At 48.0% G+C, this 20,014-nt stretch overlaps 1 protein-coding gene across 4 annotated transcripts; it reads left to right on the top strand.

Annotated features, from left to right (window-relative positions):
* Positions 1-486: 486 nt before the first annotated feature.
* Positions 487-19,760, top strand: ORAI2 (ORAI calcium release-activated calcium modulator 2). Of its 4 annotated transcripts, XM_058854113.1 has the most exons (7): positions 2,319-2,549; positions 4,326-4,371; positions 7,144-7,384; positions 12,733-13,269; positions 18,269-18,383; positions 19,052-19,219; positions 19,666-19,760. In XM_058854113.1, the coding sequence occupies exons 3-6, from the start codon at positions 7,157-7,159 to the stop codon at positions 19,189-19,191; spliced, it is 1,020 nt and encodes a 339-aa protein (XP_058710096.1). In that variant the 5' UTR covers positions 2,319-2,549; positions 4,326-4,371; positions 7,144-7,156; the 3' UTR covers positions 19,192-19,219; positions 19,666-19,760. The 4 variants fall into 4 exon arrangements, 3 of the variants coding, with proteins under 3 accessions (XP_058710097.1, XP_058710096.1, XP_058710098.1); XM_058854114.1 differs by lacking the exons at positions 2,319-2,549; positions 19,666-19,760 and adding an exon at positions 487-1,915 and having other exon boundaries at positions 19,052-19,208; XR_009279254.1 differs by lacking the exons at positions 19,052-19,219; positions 19,666-19,760 and having other exon boundaries at positions 2,335-2,549; positions 12,733-15,756.
* The last annotated feature ends 254 nt before the right edge of the window (positions 19,761-20,014 follow it).

Below are 20,014 nucleotides of genomic sequence, written 5' to 3'. Positions count from 1 at the left end.
GCTTCCTGTAATGACACCTGCCTTTCTCTCTGCTTGAGCGCTCTGCTTTGCACTTTGGATTCCCTGGTAGGAATCGTAACATCTCTCTATATATTTACTTATTGGTGCTTAAAGCATATGCAGTGGTGGTTTTACTTGTAACTCTGGTTTTTGTCTCTTCAGTGTATCTTTAATTAGAAGTGCCTGCTGGCTTTCAGACATGCTCATCCCAGAGCCTTGCATCCAGAACGCGGTGCTACTTCTTCTCAAGCCTTGGTTAATGCCAAATTATTTTAAGCAAAAACAGTAAAAAGGGAGAATCTCTTTTTAGATTTCGCCTTTGTTGAATAGTGCTGCCAGAAATCCTGCTTTTTGTCTGAGCTGGCTTTATGTAATGGCTTCTCCATGGTATTACCATGGTGGCCTGGAAGCCAATGTGACCAAGTGCAAGTGATGTTTGTGCTTAGTTCCCTTGTGCATATCCAAGGGCTTCAGAGCTGGATAACTTCTGACCTGCCAGGTCCATATCCCCACTGCCCTTCAGGTTAGAGATCTGCATGGAACTGTTTTCTGCTCAATCTCCATGGGGGCAGGTGCTGCAAGTTGTTGCAGTGTTTCATTCAGATGCAGGATTCATTTTCACTGTGGTGAGATTAGTTACGAGCATTGCTCCACATGAATCCCCCTCAGGGCAGGCGAACCCTGTGAATACTGTGTTGTAGGATGAGCCACAGAAACGTGAGGGTTTTTTATGGGCAGAGAAGAATTGAGAGTCTCACAAATAAAGATGTTCTGCCTCTGAGCTTGTCAGGCCTTTGAGCTGAGTAAGTGCTGTTCTGCATTAAGCAGAGCAGATACTGCTGAGTGAGGACACGCTTCCTTCAGCCATGAGGAAGGTGAACTCGAGTTTGTCTTGGTGATTGAACAAATTCAGGTTGTGTGGCCCCATCCTGCCTCCCTAAGACGCCCGCGCTGAATTATTCATGCTGTGTTTTCTGGGAATGCTGAGTTTGTAGGTGAAATCCATAAACAGCAAAGAGAGCATGTTGGTGAAGGTGGCATCTGCCTCACGCTCTGTCTCGCCGGGGTGGCTGAGTGTAGCAGTAGGAGCTGCATTTGGTAGGTGTAGCTGTGAATTCCCATAAACACTCTGCCGTGTTGTGCTTGTTTGTGGCAGTACGAGCTCGTTGAGAATACAAAGCACTTCAAAGGGAGGTTTCAAGAGATGTTTCTGAGTTTAGAATAAAATGTAAATACTGTGTGACCTCAAAATGGGGAAAACCTCATCCACGGAGTAGAAAAGGGGAAATGCTTCCATGCATAGTAAAATGCTTCCTATTCCAAATAGGGCACCAACAAATCAGTAATAACTTACAGGCTTGAAACTGCCAAGGAGTTTGACCTGCTTACACTAAATTCGTGCTCTGTGTTCTTTTCTAGAGGAGTCCCTCTCCTTTTTCTGATGGAGATTAACCCTCAAGGGCTAGTTTGCTCTGTTCCATTTCTACATGTGTCTGTGCAAATGAGAGACAGCAGTGTTTGTGCTGAAACCAAGCAGGGGTATTCCTGCTCTCAGAGGTGAAAAGCACACTCAGGATAACATCTGTCTCTTTATTAGGTTTTTAAGAATTTAAGAATGTTTTCCTTTGTTCCCTCCCCCAGGCAGAATGGAATTCAGGAAGATGGGATTACCCTGTGATAAAGCTGACCTATTGTGCTGCCTTTCAGCATTTTCTTTATCTCATTTCCAGGGAAGGAACTCCCTCTCTTTCCCATAAGGCTGTCCCTATCCTTTTGATGGGTTTATACAGGATTTCCTGCTGAGTCAATAGCGGAGGAGTGCAGGGAGATAGCAGTCGGGATTCGCAGGGAGCCTGTGCTCAGCCAGAGGAGGTTCAGCCCGGCGGAGGCAGAGCAGCGCTGCCTTTTGACTTATGTAAGTGGCGACTTTTTGCTGTATATTTAATAATTGTAATAAAAGCACATTTGCATCCCATTGCACCAATACCTTCTCTGTGACAAATTTAGAGATAACGCAAGGTCCAGACCCACTAATATCTTTACCAGTGGGTGGGTTTAGCCCGACTGCGACTTTAGGGAGCCGCAGACATTTTTTATCCCCTACAGATGCATGCTCACAGCGGGACCCCCGATCGCTGCGGGAACGGCTCCGTGCCGGGGGGATACCCTTTCCCTGTAACCGCTGAGCCCATCGCCGTTTCGTGGGAACCCCGGACCCCCCAAACGGCTCCCCCGCGGGTGCAGGGGGCGAGCGTGGCCCCGGTTCCCCGGGAGGGGCGGGGGGCGCCGGCTGCTGCAGGGCGGGGGTCGCGTCCCCAGGCCCCGCCCCCGCCGCCGAGGGGGCGTGGCCAGTCCGACCGCGGGCCAATGAGCGAGCGGTCACGTGCGGGGGCGTGGCGGTGCTGCCCCCCCGTTTCCTGCGGGTCACGTGGCCGGTGCCCGGCGTTGCCGTGGCAGCGGCGGAGGCGGCTCCGGCTCCCGATCCCGCTCCTGCTCCGCTCCCGGTCCCTCTCCCGGGGCTCCCGGCACGGCTCCCGGACAGCAGCGCGGTGAGACACGGCCCGCCCCGGGGCCGCATCCCGCCCGCAGGGGGCTCATCCCCAACGGGGCCCGCGCTCCGGGGCTGCGGGCGGCATCCCCTCAGGCGGGTTTGGGGGGTGGCGGGCTGGTCCTGCGGGCGGGGGAGCACCTCCTGCCCGCGGGGCTCCGGGAGGAGGGGGTCTCGTCCTGCCCGAGGTGCTGGGGGGAGTTGTTTTTATCTTGCCTAAATAGAGATTCCCCTGCTTGGGGCGGTGTGGGGGGAACGCGCCTCGTCCTGTCCGGCCAGGGGGAATCCCGTGGCGGGATGGTGGTGATGGGATGCGCGCCTCGTCCTGCCAAGCTGGGACAATCCCCTGCACCTGGAGGGAGGGGGTGAATGGGAGGAGAAGGGGTCCCGTCCTGTCTGGCCGTGCTTTGGAGGTGCCGTGGCATGCAGAAGGCAGGCCAGCAGCTCCCGTGGGATATACCCGGACAGGACGCTCTCACTGGGGTGCTGTCGGGGGGATACCTCCAGCATACGGTGCAGGGAAGGTACACCTGGCCCAGGGTGCTTTTGGAAGACGGGATCGAGGGGTTGGGTCCCATCCTGCCTGGGGAGTTGTGGAGGATCCTTGCGATGCTGGATCGGGATGCAGTGGTAGGAGGTTGCGTCCTGCCTAGGAAAGATTCTTTGTCCAGGTTGCCTTTGGAGGGAAAGGTCCTCGCTGGGAGTGGGTCTCATCCTGGCTTGAGGGATCCCCTGTCTGAGGCTGCTGTTGGAGGGGAGATTCTCGCTGTGTGGGATCTGCTCCTGCCCGGGGTGTGCTGAGGGTGGCTGGGAAGGAAGGAAGCTCCCTGTGAGGAGGATCCCAGCTGTGCTGGTGGCACCAGGGGGTCACATCCTGCCTGGGAAGTGATCCCCTACTGTCACAAGGGTGGGTGGTCACAGCTATGGGGTGTTCACACTCCGCCCGGGTACTCTGACACCCCAGGAGCGCTGCTTGGAGGAGTCCCAAGAAAGGAACATAGGAAGGGGTTTCCCAAGGCAAAGGCGGCTTGAGCTCATCGGGGTGGAGTAACAGGGCTTGAGGTTTGGTTTAGCCATGCCTGCAGGGGCTTGACCAGTGTTAGACAGGGAAGGAAGGGACTAGCACAAACCCACAGATCAGTCCGGGAGTGTGGGGCAGAAACCTGGGACTGAGGAGGGGCCTGGCATCCCAAAAGCAGGCAGAGGAGCTGCCAGTGCTGCAGAGACAGCGCTCTGTGGGCGACTGAGCACGGCAGTGGTGCCAGGGGGATCTGCTCAGCTCGGCCCTGGTGGTGTGGGCTTCATTCCCAGCTGTGGAGAAATCCCCACATGTGCACTGAGATGTGAGGAGGCAAAGACTTTCCCTTTTCCAAAGGACAGTGCTTGGCAGGTTAGGAAAATCCACATAAGGGAGCAATCACAGAGAGCTTTCTGTTCTCCCAGTGCGAGATGAAGTGGGGCCAGATGCGTCGGTGGTGCAGTGGAAGTGAGTGAAGACACAGCTGGGATGGACTTAGCCAGGGCTGCCTGAGAAAAAGCTCTCCTGGAGAATTCTTCACTCCCCATCCAGAACTCAACAGCCCTATGCAGTCAAACCCTGTAGAATAGTTATTTCTACAAGAACAAGTGTCCTAAACTTTCTAATTTTGCAAGGCAGGAAGGCGAAATCTCTAGAAAAGGCTTTCCCTGATGCAGATGACAGGCTGAAAAGTATTTCCAGAGTAAAACTGCTCCAGCTCTAGCTCATGTAAACTGCTTCTTTGGTCTTGTGTTTCAGCCCTTGGAGCCCTCCACCCAGTCCCTCCATGTCCATAGCCAGCAAGGTGAGTTTGACTTCCTGGCACTGCTTGTTTGGGTTACATTTGTGTTTATGGATTTCATTCTGAAGCTGTTTACTTATTTGAGAACATCTCTTAAGCTGCTCCAGAGCGAAAATTCAGCCTTATGGTATTTTTAGCTTATTTTTCTTAGGGAAGAAGCAGATGTGATTGGGTTCTCTTGCCCTCTCTCTGTAACCTCTGAATTCATTTGTCTTTTTAATGGAATTTGTCCCAGGGGTCAAAGTTTCCTACATAGAAAGTTCCTAAGTATTTTATGAAAACAAATGACAGAGACTACTGTCCCAGCTGGAGACAAAGGGAGTGAATTCATTCCATGCTATACATTGCAGGATCCACACAGGATGTTGTCACAAGAAACAGCTTCATAATTTTGCTGCTCACAGATTGTTTCTTCCTCCAATCCTCCCAGGAGGCTTTTTTATTCTGTAAAATAGGTGATTTTTGCCTTTTCTGGAAACATGGACCAAGCAGGAAGATTTGTCCCTGTTATTGTTTCTCTTCTTGTTTTTATTATAGCATGAATGTTCTAGTATGCCTTTCTTTTCTGTTTGTTTGTTTGGGGGGGTTGGTTTTGTTACTTTTAAATATTTTGAAAATTCCTGAGCAGTCAGGAGCCTTCTTGGAGTGTTCCAGGGGCTGTAATAACAGCCTTGTCAAAACCTGCCCAGGAATCATCCTGTGCTGCCATCCTTGTTATGTCTGAGGGGAATGGAACCTGAAAGCCCCGCCGTGTTCAGGAGGAACAATCTTGGACCTGCAGTGCTTTATTTGCTATTCTTTGTTATTGTGCCTGAGACGGCTTCCTTCCCTTTTAGTAACAGCATTCAGAGTTGTGGGCAGTTGATGTTCTTTTGATCTTTGCCACTTCTCCAAGTCTCCCAGCAGTCATGGCTTTATTAGCTGTCCACATGTGGCCCCTGTACGTGGGGAGCTGTGGGGACGCAGGCAGGGCTGAAAGGTGCTTGTGACCTTGAGAGGTGGTGCTGGGACTAATTAGTGCCACACCAGGTGTGATTCTGGGCAGCATCTCCTCCTCCTGGGAGCTGGGGAATTTTTTATTGCCAGAAGGTGCAGATCTGGTGTCTCTGCTTCCACCACAGCGTTCAGTGTTGGAGTTGTGAGTGAGGGTATTAAACAAGGAATTGTGGTTTCCATTCTTTGGAAGGCTGAGTAAGTTTCAGATGTCTGTCAGAGTTGAGAAATTTTTGCACAAAACATTCCATGGATGTTGTTCTGTGTCTGGGGATCACCAGAGCCATTTGGCAGCAGCCTGGGGACATGGTGCTGTAAGGCTTCCACCACTTGAAATACTCTTGATGCTTTCATACATCTCTCAGTGTAATCCCTTGAATCTGAAAATGATGGAATTTCCTGGAAGCAGCTTGCTTTCCCCCTTAAAATTGCCTTTTCCTTTCCATCTGCTCAGAGCCACCAGTGGAAGTAAGGGAACAAGATTCTTGGTCAGATGTGGCTGATAAATGGAGCGTGAGTAGCTCAGGAAATTTAACTTCCCACTGCAAAAGCTTGGGAAGTTCATTTGTTAACTCTACGCAGCATTCAGCTGTCACTATTGGGGGAGTTTGGGGGAGAACTGCTCATTTAAACTGAGCTTTGATGAGCAATGGTTTAACTGAGAGAAAAACTGGTGTACTGGTTTGAAAGTAAACCAGGGAGAGAGATTAATCCCCGCACAAATCCCTTGAGACAGACTTCAGGCCAGAGTTACAATTAATAGAAATATTACAGTAGATGCAATGATACAGAAAAAGTGGCTTAAACCCTGGATAACAGAGTACAAGCTGGCCCATGTTGGTCAGGATGGTGGCTGCAGTCTGATTAAGCAGTGGTTGCAGTGCTGTTGGAGTTGGTTGTAGTTTTTGGAAAGCGATAGTTCTGTGGATGTTCTGGTCCTCCTGTGGAAATTCAGGTCCTCCCCTGCATGTCCAGTGGTGGTGGTGCTCATGTCCTCCCCCAGAGCAGGGAATTTCACAGTGGAATGATGTGATCCTATGAGTCACAGGATATTCTGGGTCCTGTTGAGCCATTATGGCCCATTGGCAGGGATGACACCCGTGGGCTGGGTGTAGTTATCACAGCTGAGGGAACCGATTTGTGAAGACAAAGAAACACCACCCTGCCATGCAGGGTTTGCCTCCTTCCTTTATCTAACACCCAGCTTGCAACCTGGGGGATTGCAGCTCCTGCAAGGGGCCATTAGCAGTTCATCACGAATAATGTAGGTGGGAGTAGAATACACAGTTTGGTTACACCCCACATTGTAACCCAGGAGGAATAGTTTCCAAAGAAGGAGCAAAAAGTTTTGTATTTTTTTTGGTTTGGTACTCTTAAAGAGATGCTTTTGGAGCCAGCCCATGATGCACTGGGAAATGAATTGTCAACTCAAAGATAAGATGGGGGGCCAAGTGTATTTATGTAAAACAATTTTTTATGAGCGAGAAGGAATTAAAGGGCAAAGTTGAGGTGCCTGCTCTGAAATGAAAATCCAGATGCTGTGCAGCCTTCCTGAATTCCTGCTGGAATAGTTCCCGGGTGTACTTTTGTAATATTTCCTGGTTGTTGTGGTAATATTTGGCAATTATGGATGGTCCTTTCTCAGTTCTTCCAAGTGTGATGTTATTTGGTCTATCATTTTCCACTGACTAAGGGCAACTTTGTTCAACTGCAGCTTTTCCTGTAGTTGATGCTCATCCTGTCCACCACCCGCTCTTGAACACGACTGTTTTGTTCCCTCAGCATTTCTCTCACCATGAGTTCTGAATTAAACGTTCCGGTGGATCCTTCCACTCCTGCTTGCTGCTCTGAGCCTGGCACAAAGGGCATGGATTATCGGGACTGGGTCCGGCGCAGCTACCTGGAACTGGTCACCTCCAACCACCACTCCGTTCAAGCCCTTTCCTGGAGAAAGTTGTACCTGAGCCGAGCCAAACTGAAAGCCTCCAGCAGAACCTCTGCTCTGCTCTCTGGATTTGCAATGGTAATATGTGTTTTATGGCTTTTTGAACTGTTAAGGTTTTTGGGTTGCCTGAAATCAACTATTAATCAGTGTTTTTCTCATGGGAAGAAGCAGGGAGTTGCTTCCTGAAGAGACAGGAGGCATCTGCCTGGGGACTTCTGTTTGGTTGCTGCTGCAAAGTTTGAGGCTGGCTCTCTCACTGCAGCAGGGATACATGAGCTGTCTGACAGCCAACCCACACACTCCCAAGCCAGACCTTTAAAAATACTAATCCCCTACCTGCAAGTGATCCTAAGTGCTCCAGCAGCATTGCTAAACAACCCAGGACCTCCTTTGGCCCCGAGGCTGACCGGTGCTGGCTGACCTCAAGGCTGCTCTTGGGTGTGGAGCACTTTCAGGCCCCTGTGGTTGCTGTGGTCCTGAACGTTATTTTAATTTCTCTGCGTGTTTTCTCAGGTCACGGTGTCTAAAATAAGGTGGAGGTTGGGTCACAGTCTGCCAAAGCGAAGTTTGCGTAGCGTGATCAGGGAGATCGTGTTCTGCCACTGAGGTGTGAGAAGAGGTCCTGAGCCTCAGACTTGGTGTCAGAGGGCTCTGCAGCCTGCAGGGAGCCAAACCTGGTATATTTTTGTCAGTGCTGCCTATTGGAAGTGATCCCTGGTGCTTGCTTTCCTCTGTGCAGCACTTGGGTGTTATTTGGAAGTGATTTGCATAGGTCAGAACCATGTCACGAGTGAGCAAATAAACAAGGCTGAGACAGTCAGTGGTCCAGTGCTCAGGCCTGTCTGAGCTGTGTGTTAAAACACCACAATGCTGTGTCAGTGGGAGCCCCTTTATCTCCCCTCATCTTTTGCTTATTGGGAATGAGAATTGAAACCAGTTTGGGGGAGGTTTCCTGTTCAGGAAGTGGGCAGGTCAGGTTGTTTGTTCCCGAGGTCTGTCAGCAGAGGGGCAGAGGGCAGTGCCTGGATGGCGTGGGACATGATGTGAAGATGTTTCTTTCTGCAGCTCAGAAACTGGAAGGGAAAGACAGATCTCAGGAACTTTCCAGATTGCCTTTCTTGTTTTATTTTAGCTTCTTCCGCTGCTTTTTCCTCCCCCAGCCCCCTAGATCATGAATCATCTGTAACATTACAACAGCCTGGGATGATGGAGTTGGTCACCCAAAGTGAAGCTGGGAAGCTGCAGGCGGGGGTTTCAGTGGGAGCAGGCTGGAGTGCAGACAGGGTGCTCAGTTGCTTTGTCATTGCTCTCCACTCGCTGGCTGTGTGCAAAAGATGCTCTTAAAAGCTTTTCACAAAGTCTGTGTTGGTTTGTAACCAAGCTTGTGTGGTTCTGCAGGGGCAGAAGGTCTCCCCTCTTTCTGAGAAAGCTGGACGCTGTCCTGTAGTCTTCTCTCATGCAGGAGTTTTCTTACTCTAAAAAGCCTTTCACATGCATGCCTTATGTGCGTCAGGTTCCTGGAGTTCTGTTGTGACTGTTGTCTTTAGCATGACTATTAAATTAACATTTTGTGTTGCTGGGGAGTGATCTACCAGTCACACACGGTGTCCCTGCTGGTGGGGTGTGCTGTCACTGGCACCTCTGGGACACGGGTTTACAGCCCACACACACTGCAGGGCTGAACCACATCTCTGAAAACAAAGCACACTTTCTCAGCTCTCACAGCAGAAAGTTGCTGAAAGTCCTTGGCAGACACACAAAATTAACCACTGGTTTTACATTCTCTTTGAACTGTTTAAAGTGCAGTTGAATATACACAGGTACAAGTAGTGTTAATTATGCTCACCAGCCTAACATAAGAAATAAACCTGAAATCAGTAACTAAGAAATAAAATCTCTTGCAATAAGGAATTCTCTTTATTAGCAAGCTTTTTTCCCCAGCTGATTGGAAAGCTGAGATGTTTGTTCCTCCTGGGTTATTTCTCCACTGGTACACAGGAATTTAGCACACGGATGTTTACTCTCTAGTAAGAGCACCTCTTTGGCTATTGATGAAAGAAGAGAAGTTATTTAGAGATAAATAGGTGTAGACGTGGCACTTAGGGACATGGTTTAGTGGTGGACTTGGCAGTGCTGGTGTAGTGGTTGGATTCTGTGATCTCAAAGGTGTTTTCCAGTCTGAAGGATTCTGTGATTCCATTAAACAATTTCCCCAAAGCCTTGAGAGCATTTAACTACGTAAACAAATGTCATCCAGGGCTTGGCTGTTGCTTTAGTTACCTCCCTGTCGGTGTGTTTGATGCAAGCTAGCTCCATATTGGCTGAAATTATTGTGAGCTGATGGATATTTAATCAACAGGCCATGGCTGTGATCCAGCTCCTTCTGGACAGGCTGCAGAATAATGCAAACCTTCCTCGTTACCATCTCTGGTATTTCTGGCAGAGTGCTGGGCCAGGTCTGTTTGGAGGTGGGCTGTAGGGCAGCTGCATCTGCCCTGAGGAAGCTGCAGATAAAGAAAATTCAAAGGAAGCTTAGGAAACCTCCTTAATAATTTTCCTGATGGAAATAAGAGCTATTACTGCTAATCCATCTTCTCAATACTTAGGCAATTGATACAGGATATGTGTTTGATTAAAAAAAAAACCAAAACAAAACAAAAAGCCTGACAGATCTACTGGAGTGATTGTTTTTACAGTCTGCCAAACCATCTGTGTGAATGTGTCATGGTTTATGTTAAGCCATTTGTCATCCTTTTGCTTGATATTATCTGTCCTGGTCTAAATTTCTCAAGATGAATAACATCTTTGTTGTGGACAGTCTGAGCTATACTGGTCTAAATCCCACCATCATTGCATGTAATTTAATTGCAGTTTAATTCTAAAATGTTGTGAGATCTTGATCCTGTAATTCTGGAGTTCAGCTGAGTTATTCTCAAGCTTAAAATTAAGCCTGTGCTGAAATATCCCATGGCTTGGCAGAGAGCTCAGCCTTGCAAAGTTGCTTCTGGGAAGAGGTTAAAATAAAGGGGGTTATTACATGGAAGAGTATAATTGTATCAAACATGACATATTAATAGTTTTACAGGCTAGGCAGCATATTTAATGATTTTTAAATGGGTTATGTCAGCTTGTCCTCTTTCTCTTATCCCGGTCAGGGAATGACATGACAGCCTGTGCTGGGTAAAGCAATAAGAGCTCACTCACCTTTTCAGTACGTGTTTGGGTTAAATGAAGTGTTTTTCTGCCTTGCTGCCCTATCTGGATTGTTGGTGTTTTTCACTGAAATACCTCTTACTGAGCCATCAGTCAGTGTTAAAAATTCATCACATTGCACAGCTGAAGCTCGCCCTGGGGAATAGGTTAGTCTGGGAGGAAACATCCAATTAGCTGAAAAGTGCTGCTCATGTGAAGGATAACAAGCAGAAATTGATATGTTGACATCAGCCAGGCTTTCAGCTTTAATATAAAGCTATAAATTGGACATGCAGGTACAATTCCCATTCAGCTGTGTCTCTGGGTATTACAGCACCCCATAATGAACAATGTACCTGCAGGTTTTCCTGGCTGATGGGGCGTGACTGGCAGCCACAGTGCTGTACAAATTCATTGTACAGTGAAGCAGAGAATAAGTCTGATCTCCTCCCTCTCAAATCAATATAAGGGGAACTGCAAAGGGAACATACACAAGGCAACGTGGATCTGTTCTAATTAAATTGACCTTGCAATTGATAGTGAAACCAGTCCTGTGTTAGGATTTTCTCTGCTATACAGCAAGAACTACTGTAAATTGCAACCAGGAGCTGATAAAAACAAACAAAAGTAAAACCCTGACTTGTTCATGATCAGAACAGAAGGCTGGGAATGCCCAAGAGCTGTCACAGTACTTTTGGTGTCTCTAATGTCTTAAATAGTTGATGTAACTATAAAATCCAGACTTGTAGAGATTGACCATTTTCCACACGTGTTGTATCTTGTTTGCTGGTAAATGTGTTCAGACTTGACTGTGATCTGATGGGTTTCAGAGCAAATGTAAGGCAGCAGTCATGCCAGCTGGTTTCCATTCCTTTTAATCCTTTCAAGGCTTCCAACAGGGACAACATGAGCATACCCCTAATCTTCCAGTGCCTAAATAATATTATGAACAAAGTAATGCCAGAGCAAGTGGTGCAGGTGATTATACATAGCCTGAAATGGCTGCTCAGGGGAGTCTCATGTGAAGTCTGGATAACATAATCATGAGTCAGTTCTGCAAAAATCCTTCTGTGTCCCAGAATCGAGTGCAGATTTGAAACTTTGCCTTCTCATGATGTTCTTTAGAGGGGCTTCTTTCCAGCAAGCTGTGCTGTGCTGGAGCAGCAGGTCAGCTGGGATCACCAGAGGTTTTCCTTGCTGCCAAGAGAGTTAACTTCTCTGCAAATCTTGAAGTGCAGCTACAAGATCCAAGCCAGCTGCTAGAGAGGAATGTTTGGTAGTCTTGTCCACTGCTTTTGTATCTTTTCTTAGCAGAAGGTTTGTGCAGCCCTTTCAGGGATGCCACCACACAGAAGTACTGGTTTGCTTCACAGGCAGCTTAATTAATTGTAAAAATTCTTATGCTAAACCAGTTAACAGGACTCCAGTTCTGATCTCAAGAGCCTTCTGCTCTCTTGCACATATTCTGCTTCTTAAGCTTTATTTGATTAAAGTAAAAATAGCTTTAGAGACCTGCTGTGTGATAGCTCTTGCTTTGGGAAGCAGACTCCTGAGTTGCTGAGCACACCCATAAGCCGGTAGCTGTCCGCTTCTGCTGGGTGTATCACTAAGTTATTACCTCTCAAGGGAGAAATTTGAGGATATAAATAACTTAAAAGTTATTTATCTGGGCATATTTGTAATAAAAACAAACGTAAACTGTTCTGAGAATAGAAGGCAGTTATTTTAACTATGGGCTAACTTAAATTGTAAAGTAGCTTGTGTGCTTCCCATGGTGGGTAGTGAAACCTGGCTGGCCACTGGCCAGAGGAGCTGCTTGGTTTTGCTTTTCTTTACACGCCTGAAGTTGAAACTTCCTGCGCTGCAGCCGCAAGGAAGGAGTGGCAGTAGAGGGTGTGATGGTGGGTTATAGCAGGCTGGTAGCTGCCTCCCAGCCCTGTGTGGCATCTAATTAACTCCTTCTGCTGTGTGCTGGGTTTGGGGCAGTTCCTGTGGCTCGTGGTGGCAAGGAGAGATGTGTTTTTTGAGAAAACCACAGTCTCAGAAAGGCCACAGCACTTGGTGCGTGCTCCTTGTGGGTGACAGAAGTGATCCATCTGGGCTGCCATTCCAAAAAGCTCTGGAGTGTGTACTTGACCTTAGGTGTTCTTCCTGAATCAAGATGCTTTCCTGGCTGAAAGCCTTGAAAAGAGGAAAGCCAGCAGGTGTTGACATTCTCTTTGTTCCTTCCGCAGGTCGCCATGGTGGAGGTACAGCTGGAGGTGCAGTACAAGTACCCCCAGATGCTGCTGATCGCCTTCAGCGCCTGCACGACGGTGCTGGTGGCCGTTCACCTCTTTGCCCTCCTCATCAGCACCTGCATCCTGCCCAACGTGGAGGCCGTGAGCAACATCCACAACCTGAACTCCATCAGCGAGTCCCCGCACGAGCGCATGCACCCCTACATCGAGCTGGCCTGGGGCTTCTCCACCGTCCTGGGAATCCTCCTTTTCCTTGCTGAAGTCGTGCTCCTGTGCTGGATAAAATTCCTGCCGGTGGGCTCCATCCTGAAAAACGAGACCACCAACGTGGAGAAGCCCAGCAGCCACGCAGGGTGGCAGTCAGCACTGGTGTCCACCATCATCATGGTCCCCGTGGGTCTGATTTTTGTCGTCTTCACCATCCACTTCTACCGCTCTTTGGTGCGGCACAAAACGGAGAGGCACAACCGGGAGATCGAGGAGCTCCACAAACTGAAAGTGCAGCTGGATGGGCATGACAGAGGCATGCAGGTGGTGTGACAGAGCCTGCTCACAGCTCAGCCAGGGCTGAGAGCAAAATACCTGGTCTGCTGCTTGGTGAGATGCACCAGGGATGGATTTTCTTGAGGCTTAAATCTGTAAATGCTACTTGCCTGCCATTTCTATCTGTGGGTTCTTGTGCTGTTCCACGTGCTGGGGGCTCTGCCCTGGTTCTGGTCCCACACACTTGGTACTTAAGTTGACACTGCCGTGGTGTTCAAGGTCAAAACTTTATCTACCTTAACATTGGTAGCCAAAAATCTGTATTTTTTACAAATGCAATATGCCGTTGCCAAGAGTGAAACTGCGTCGGCTGTCCCGAGAGCCAGAGTGTGTGTGTTTGTGTGTGTGTGTGTGTGTGTGTGTGTGTGTGTGTGTGTGTGTGTGTGTGTGTGTGTGTAGGACCTGTCTTACATGTCAGAACTCCCTGGCTGTCAGTGCAGCCACAATTAGCTGGCAGCTCGTTCCTAGAGCAGAGCTGATTAATGTGGGTACCTGCAGCTGACTCAAGGACATCCAGGAAAGCACAACAGAGACTGAGAATGTGGATCACCATTGTCCCAAAGCAAGTATTCCATAAATACATAACCAGAAGGAAAATAGCCTTAGCTTTTATGTTCTTTTCTTGCTATTCTTTACTAGGTTTTTAAAGCTTGGGATGTAGAATTCTGAACTGCAGGAGGCTTGGGAAGTTCTCTCATACTTTCCTCAACAGCATCTGTCATCTTAGGTTGAGTGAGTGCCAAGATCATGTGTTTTTTCCCAATAAGAGGCAAAAGTGCCCAGGGAAGGCTTACAGGTGTTTTAGTTTTAACAAGGACATTCTTAAAACAGAACAGTGACAGGGAATTTAATGAGACAAGACTTTGAAGGACTAACAAAGCAAGTTTCAAGGAGGTAAAGGAGTGACAGCAAGTATTGTAGAAATCTGCCACTGTGTCTTCTTCATTTGTGCATTGCTCTGATGCCTTTTGCCTGGTTTGCTGGAGAGAACAAGCCCAGTCCTGTGTTATTTCATCATTTGGGGTTTTGTTTTGGTTTTTGGTTTTTTTTTTTTAATTGGCTGTAGCATTTTTCTGTCAGAAATGAATGCTTCCCTCTCCCTCCACCACTCAACTCCTCTGGTGGAACCTGGAGCTGTCCTGGCGCGCCTGATGGAGCTGGATCTGGCAGGAATGTTGTGTGCCATTAAAGAGCTATCCCTTTCCTTTGAGCTCATTTCTTTTTTCAGCAGCTGAGACAATGACACTTGCATGTCTGTGTTGCTTAGCAAGGGAAGCTTGTAAATTCCATAGCATCATCGTGGGTGAAAACTTCTGTAAAAAACACCCCGATTTTAGGATTTTTGGTAACTTTGTGGAGAGAAAAGAGTGTTTTGCAATCATCAGCTCTTTTAAGGGAAAGTCAGGCTTTCTGACACAGAGGGCTGCAAGAAGAATAAGCACATTTTCTTGGCCCTGATCCTGTGCTGGTTTCCTCCTCCTCTGCACTCCAAAACTGCAGTTTCAGAATCTCTGAGGCCTTATAGGTTTCTGAAGTCATTAAGGATGTTTATAACATTCTATTTAACCCTGGGCCCTTATTCCACTGGGATTTGAGGGCTCTAATGGCAGTGTATTGCATGTCAGCTTCCCAGAAGGGAGAGTACATGCAAACCCCAGGGCAGCAGGGTGAGACTATCCCAGTATTCCTCTCTGACGAAGGCCTTGGGAAACCAACTCTCATCTCTCTTGTTTACATGCGAATGTGAGCATTGCTGAACAAGTTGCTTAGCACTGTGTCTGTGGCTTTCATCTGCTGTTCTTGCTGCAGTTGGCATGTACCATATTGGCTGATGTGCAGCAAAGAAAATAGTCTTTGTGTGCTAAATGACTAATCTGTATTCATGTGCATATGCAAAAAAAAAAAAAAGGAGTGTCCTCCAGGAAGTGGGGTGGTCGTAAAATTCATATCAACTCCCCAGGACTCTGCCCTCTCTCCCTCCTCTTTTTACCATAATAAAAATTAAAAGGTTTATACAACAGAATCAGAGTTGAGTTTTCTGCCAAGTGCTACACGTGTTGGCTCCTCTACCAACAGAATTTCTGTTGAGAGTCCAGAGCCAGACCAGATGGGATGAGTCTCTTATCTGTACTTTGTACTCTTCTTAACATCAGTAATAGTAGAACCTTGTGTGCTGAGGGCCTCAGAAGGCTGTCAAAAAAAGTATTGCACCATTTTTGCAATATCTTTTTGAAAAGCATCCCCCTGTGCATTCAGTGCTGCAAAAGCAGTGCAGTTTGTCTAGAAACAGACAGATCATTCATTTAATTTCTTGCAAATGTAATAAACTTCAGCAAATTGAGAAAAGCAGCAGAAACTGCTTTGATTTTGTAGATTAACTCTTTCAGGCTTGGGTGGGATTGCATTCAAGATCAGCCTCAAGACAGCACATCTGTGACTGGAGTAGGACCACCTTACTCCAGGAGCGAGTCTGAGGTACAGTTTGGGATAGTGTCCCAAGAGCAAATGCTCCTAAAACAGAATTATAATGTGCTTTCCTGTCTTTGCTTGCAGCCATTTCTTGTGTCTTTCTGGGCACTGAGTTCTCCCTGCCATAGGAAGCTCATGGGGGTATTTTTGCTCTTCTCAAGGTTACCCATTCAGCCATTGCTTTTCTTGCTCCTGCCTCTGTTTTTGCAATTTATTTACATTTTCATCACTGTTGGGTCCAGACTTGTGTTGTAGAAATGTTACCTGTGGTACCAGCCACGGGAGTTCATCTGTAAAGGAAGGAGTAGGGATGTTGTAGTTGTCCAGCTGGGTATTTCTGTGTTACAACACCAGAAAATCCTCCTTGCTCCTGCTGCTGCCCCTGTGGCTGTCAGCAGGATTGCCATCAGTCAAGCCAGCCTTTCCACACTGTCCCTGCTGTCCCAGCAGGGCTGGCAGCTCTCTGTGTCACGTCTGGGTCTGTCTGCCCGTGCCTGGCCACGTCTGTCCTGTGCTGTCACCTCTCTTTCGTTCCTGGGGTGTCTGTCGTTCTTGGAGTGTCCCAGGTTTTGTGTGGCTGCAATCCTGCAATTCCTGCATGGAGATGCTTCTCCCAAGGGTTCCACTCTCAGCTGGGGACGTGTTGAGGATCTCCCCTGGCGTGTGTTGGCTTTCTGCACCAGCTTTGGGCTCTGACTTGCTGCAATCTGGGGTGGCTGCTGCCCTAATTCTCAGTCCCATTGGGCTGTGGCTCTCTGGACCAGCTTTGTTTGAGCTGTTTCTCCAGTTCTTGCACTGGAGCTTAGCACAGGGACAGCCATGATCTTGCTTCAGAGTCTTCCTCCAGACTTTTTTTTTTTTTGGCCAGTTTTTGCCCAGCAGGAAAATGCCTCTGCTGGCTCCAGCAGAGCCTGCAGTCCTCTGCAGGGACCCTGCCTGCCCACTCTAAAGCAGGGAAGGAACTCTCAAGGACAGGGGAACAACAATTCTTTGTATCCTTCCCGTGCACTGGCCTTGGTTAGGAGGCAATTCCTCTCTCCCTTTAGCAGAGCAAAGAAAGGGGCACGACCTCGAGCTGGAGGGATCAGGATCGAGTTCTCTCTTTGCTGTATTCAGTGGCAGCTCTCACTCTGATCTCCCTATTTTTAACATCGCCCCGGGCCAGGGCTGGCTCCCTGTTTCAGTGGAGAGATGTCTCAGAGACACCTCTCTGTTAGAAATGGAGTAATGCTGGATTTGAGCATGTGAGCGCTCACATACCTGGGAGTGTTTCTGGAGAGCACCTGGGTGGGTACAGCTGCAGAGCAAACATCCTTCCACATCCTTCCTTTCCCTGCCTCTGGGATGTGGGGATGGGCAATCCCAGGTTGCCTGGAGGTTACCTGTGCTGGGCTGGGGGGTGGAGGTGCTCCTCCTGCCTTTCACCATGTGCTTTCTTTTCTTTTCCTGCCTTCAAGCAAACAGGCAAACAAAAGACCTTGGAGTTTCCTTGCTGCTGTAAATTCCTTATCTTTTAAATCTCATTGCATCAACTTCTAAGACAGCTTCCTCAACACCCCCTCAAGCTGCAATCAAACTCAGCTGGGCCAGAAGATATTTTCTGATTAACTCACAGGTCCTCTATAGCCATTTCAAAGCAGTTTCAGTAATTAAAATTGACTGGCTGGATTTGGAGAGTATTTCCCTGAATCTCTGTGTCCAGCTGGGAGCTTGCTTTCTGCCCAGAGGTGTGACAGCCATGAGTGCTCAGAGAAAAAAAACAAACTGTATTTTAGCTTTGCCTATTCTTGTCTTACCTCTGCATGAACAATATTTAATGTAGAACAACGAATGTATCTCAATTATTGTCCAGCTGTGTGAGAGAAACTGGATAAACTTGCTCACTTTTATGCTTCTTGGTGATTTCAGACTGATTTTTTTAAGAGGCAGCTCAAGTCCTCCAGCATCCTCTATGGGTTAACTTGGGTTCTGCCTTTTTGAAAAAAAACTTGGTCAGATATTATCATTCTCCTTTTGCAATGCACAAGGAGATAACAATTAGATGCACTTCCTTTTAATGAGGGTCTGGGTCTTGTGTTTTACAAGAAGGTTAAGGAGACAAAGAACTATAACAGGAAGACCATTAAAGTTTGTCTCCTGTTAATAATTCCAGCTTAGTGGACAAAATTACTTCTAAGAGCTCATTAAGATAAAAACATCTTCATACTTTTCTCAGATTTCTATGGTACTTGACAGAAAGTTGTTTATGTTTTGTGACACTGTAAACCAGGATTTTCTGGCTTTTTAGGAGAGAATGTACATAAAGTTTTAAGGAGTAATACTGAACAGATGGGTGTGCAATTGCATTTTGATCTAAGGATGATGCCCAAGAGGCTGTTTAACAGGTGAAAAATGTCAAAAGACTGGCACAGCAATGCCTGTGTAGTGACTAGATTAAGTTCTGGACTTCAGCAACACCAAGAAAATGCCCTCACTTTTTGGCTCAGTATTTAATTATTTGCATTTTTTCACATTTAAGATACCAGCTAGGAAGAGCTGGAATCTTCTGGCAAGAACAGCAGCTTCCTGTATAGTTCAATCAAGGCAGAAAAATTCAGCCAGCAAATGCAGAGCACAAGATGAACTAACACTGTCTAAGTTATTGTGGCAATCTGATTCATCAGAATCCATCATCTGCTTTCACTGTCGAGAGAATGGAGCAGCAGGGACACACACAGAAAGTGTTTCAGCAGCCTGAGAGCACAATATAAATGTAAAAGGGAGCGTTGGAAATTGGGGCCAAGCATTAATGGCAACACTTTGCTGCAGTGTGGTGAGCAGAGAGCAGATCAGTGGAGAGGCTGGGAACTGAAGGGCGAGGAGGATCCAGGTGCAGTGTTTGCTCTCTCTCTCTCTGTGACAGCCTGTGCTGGGGTTCCTCCCTGTGTGTCTGTGCCAGGCTGGCAGGCTCCTCCTCCTGCTTGGACAAAGCCCCTCTGCTCCAGGAGCAGCTCCAGGTGCTGTCCTGGGATATTCCCCTCCAACACCAGGCTGTGGAAAAAGCGAGGAACTGCTGCTCTCAGCACTCCCTGCCTTTGGGAGTGAGCTGGACAGTCAACAGAATGGGTTGGGTTGGAAGGAACTTTAAAGACCAGTTCCTACCCCCTGCCATGGGCAGGGACACTTTCCACTAGACCAGGTTGCTCCAACTGGCCTTGGACACTCCCAGGGATCCAGGGACAGCCACAGCTTCCCTGGGCCTCCCCACTCTCAGAGTGAAGAATTTCTTCCAAATACCTAATCTAGATCCACCCTCTTCCAGTTGCAGCCTATGAGGAATTTCCTGGGACAGAGCTCGCTGTGAGCAGGTGTGGCCTGCCTGGTGTGTGTGTGTTTGCAGTGAAGAGGTTCCATCAGAGGGGATGTCCTGTGACTGCTGGAACTGCTGCTGGAGCTCCTTGAGGACACTCACCAGCCCACATGGATGGAGGTTTGGAGTTTGGGACTGCCCATGGGAGCCCTGCTAGTAAATCCCTGCTGGAATTAGCACTAAACTGAACCTGGCTCGTTGCAGCCCACAAAGGGCTCTGGTTGAATCTGTTGACTTAAACTGATGAAAAACATCGCAATTGACCCATCTGATTCCTGGTAACTGTCCTGGGTGACGAGCTCCCTCCCCTGCAGAAAAGCAGAGGGCAGTGCCTGTGGCAGGAGTGCTTTACTGTGCAGCAAATCCTGTGCAGTGCCGAGGAAGCACTTCTGGGGCAGAACACAGCAGTGCAGGGACGCTGAAATCTGTCCCCTTTCCTTACCAAGCAAAGCCAGGCAGCACTGCCTGCTGGTGGCAAGGTGCTGTTTTCCTGCTGCAGGTGGGGCTGTGCTGAAGGGCTGTCATGGCACCAGCGTGTTTATTAAAGGATCACGCTTCTTCCACAGCACAACTTCATTTTCAAGAGCACAGAAGTTTGTTCAGAGCAGACAGATGGCCTCAGATCAGCTTTTGCTGCAAATGACTACTTGAATCTTAGGTACGAGGCATGATTCAAACCTGACTGCTGGAGGTGCCAGGAAAATAAATGATAGCTGCCAGGGCTGCAGTCTGTTGCCCAGCTAATTCCCAAAATCAGACTCTTGCTACTGAGAGCTGACAGCAGGGTTCAGAGATGACAAATGATCAGAAAATAACACAGACTGTGCAGGCCTTTGGTCTGATCTCTGTCCAAGCCCGAAGAGTCAGCACTGGCCCTCTGCAAAAGCTGCTCTTTTGTCCCAGAAGATACAGGTC

This window comes from Poecile atricapillus, chromosome 21 (assembly GCF_030490865.1).
Source record: "Poecile atricapillus isolate bPoeAtr1 chromosome 21, bPoeAtr1.hap1, whole genome shotgun sequence".
Classification (NCBI taxonomy): Eukaryota; Metazoa; Chordata; class Aves; order Passeriformes; family Paridae; genus Poecile; species Poecile atricapillus.
Note: the sequence above shows the minus strand (reverse complement) of the source record. Positions and strands in the feature narration are given on the sequence as shown.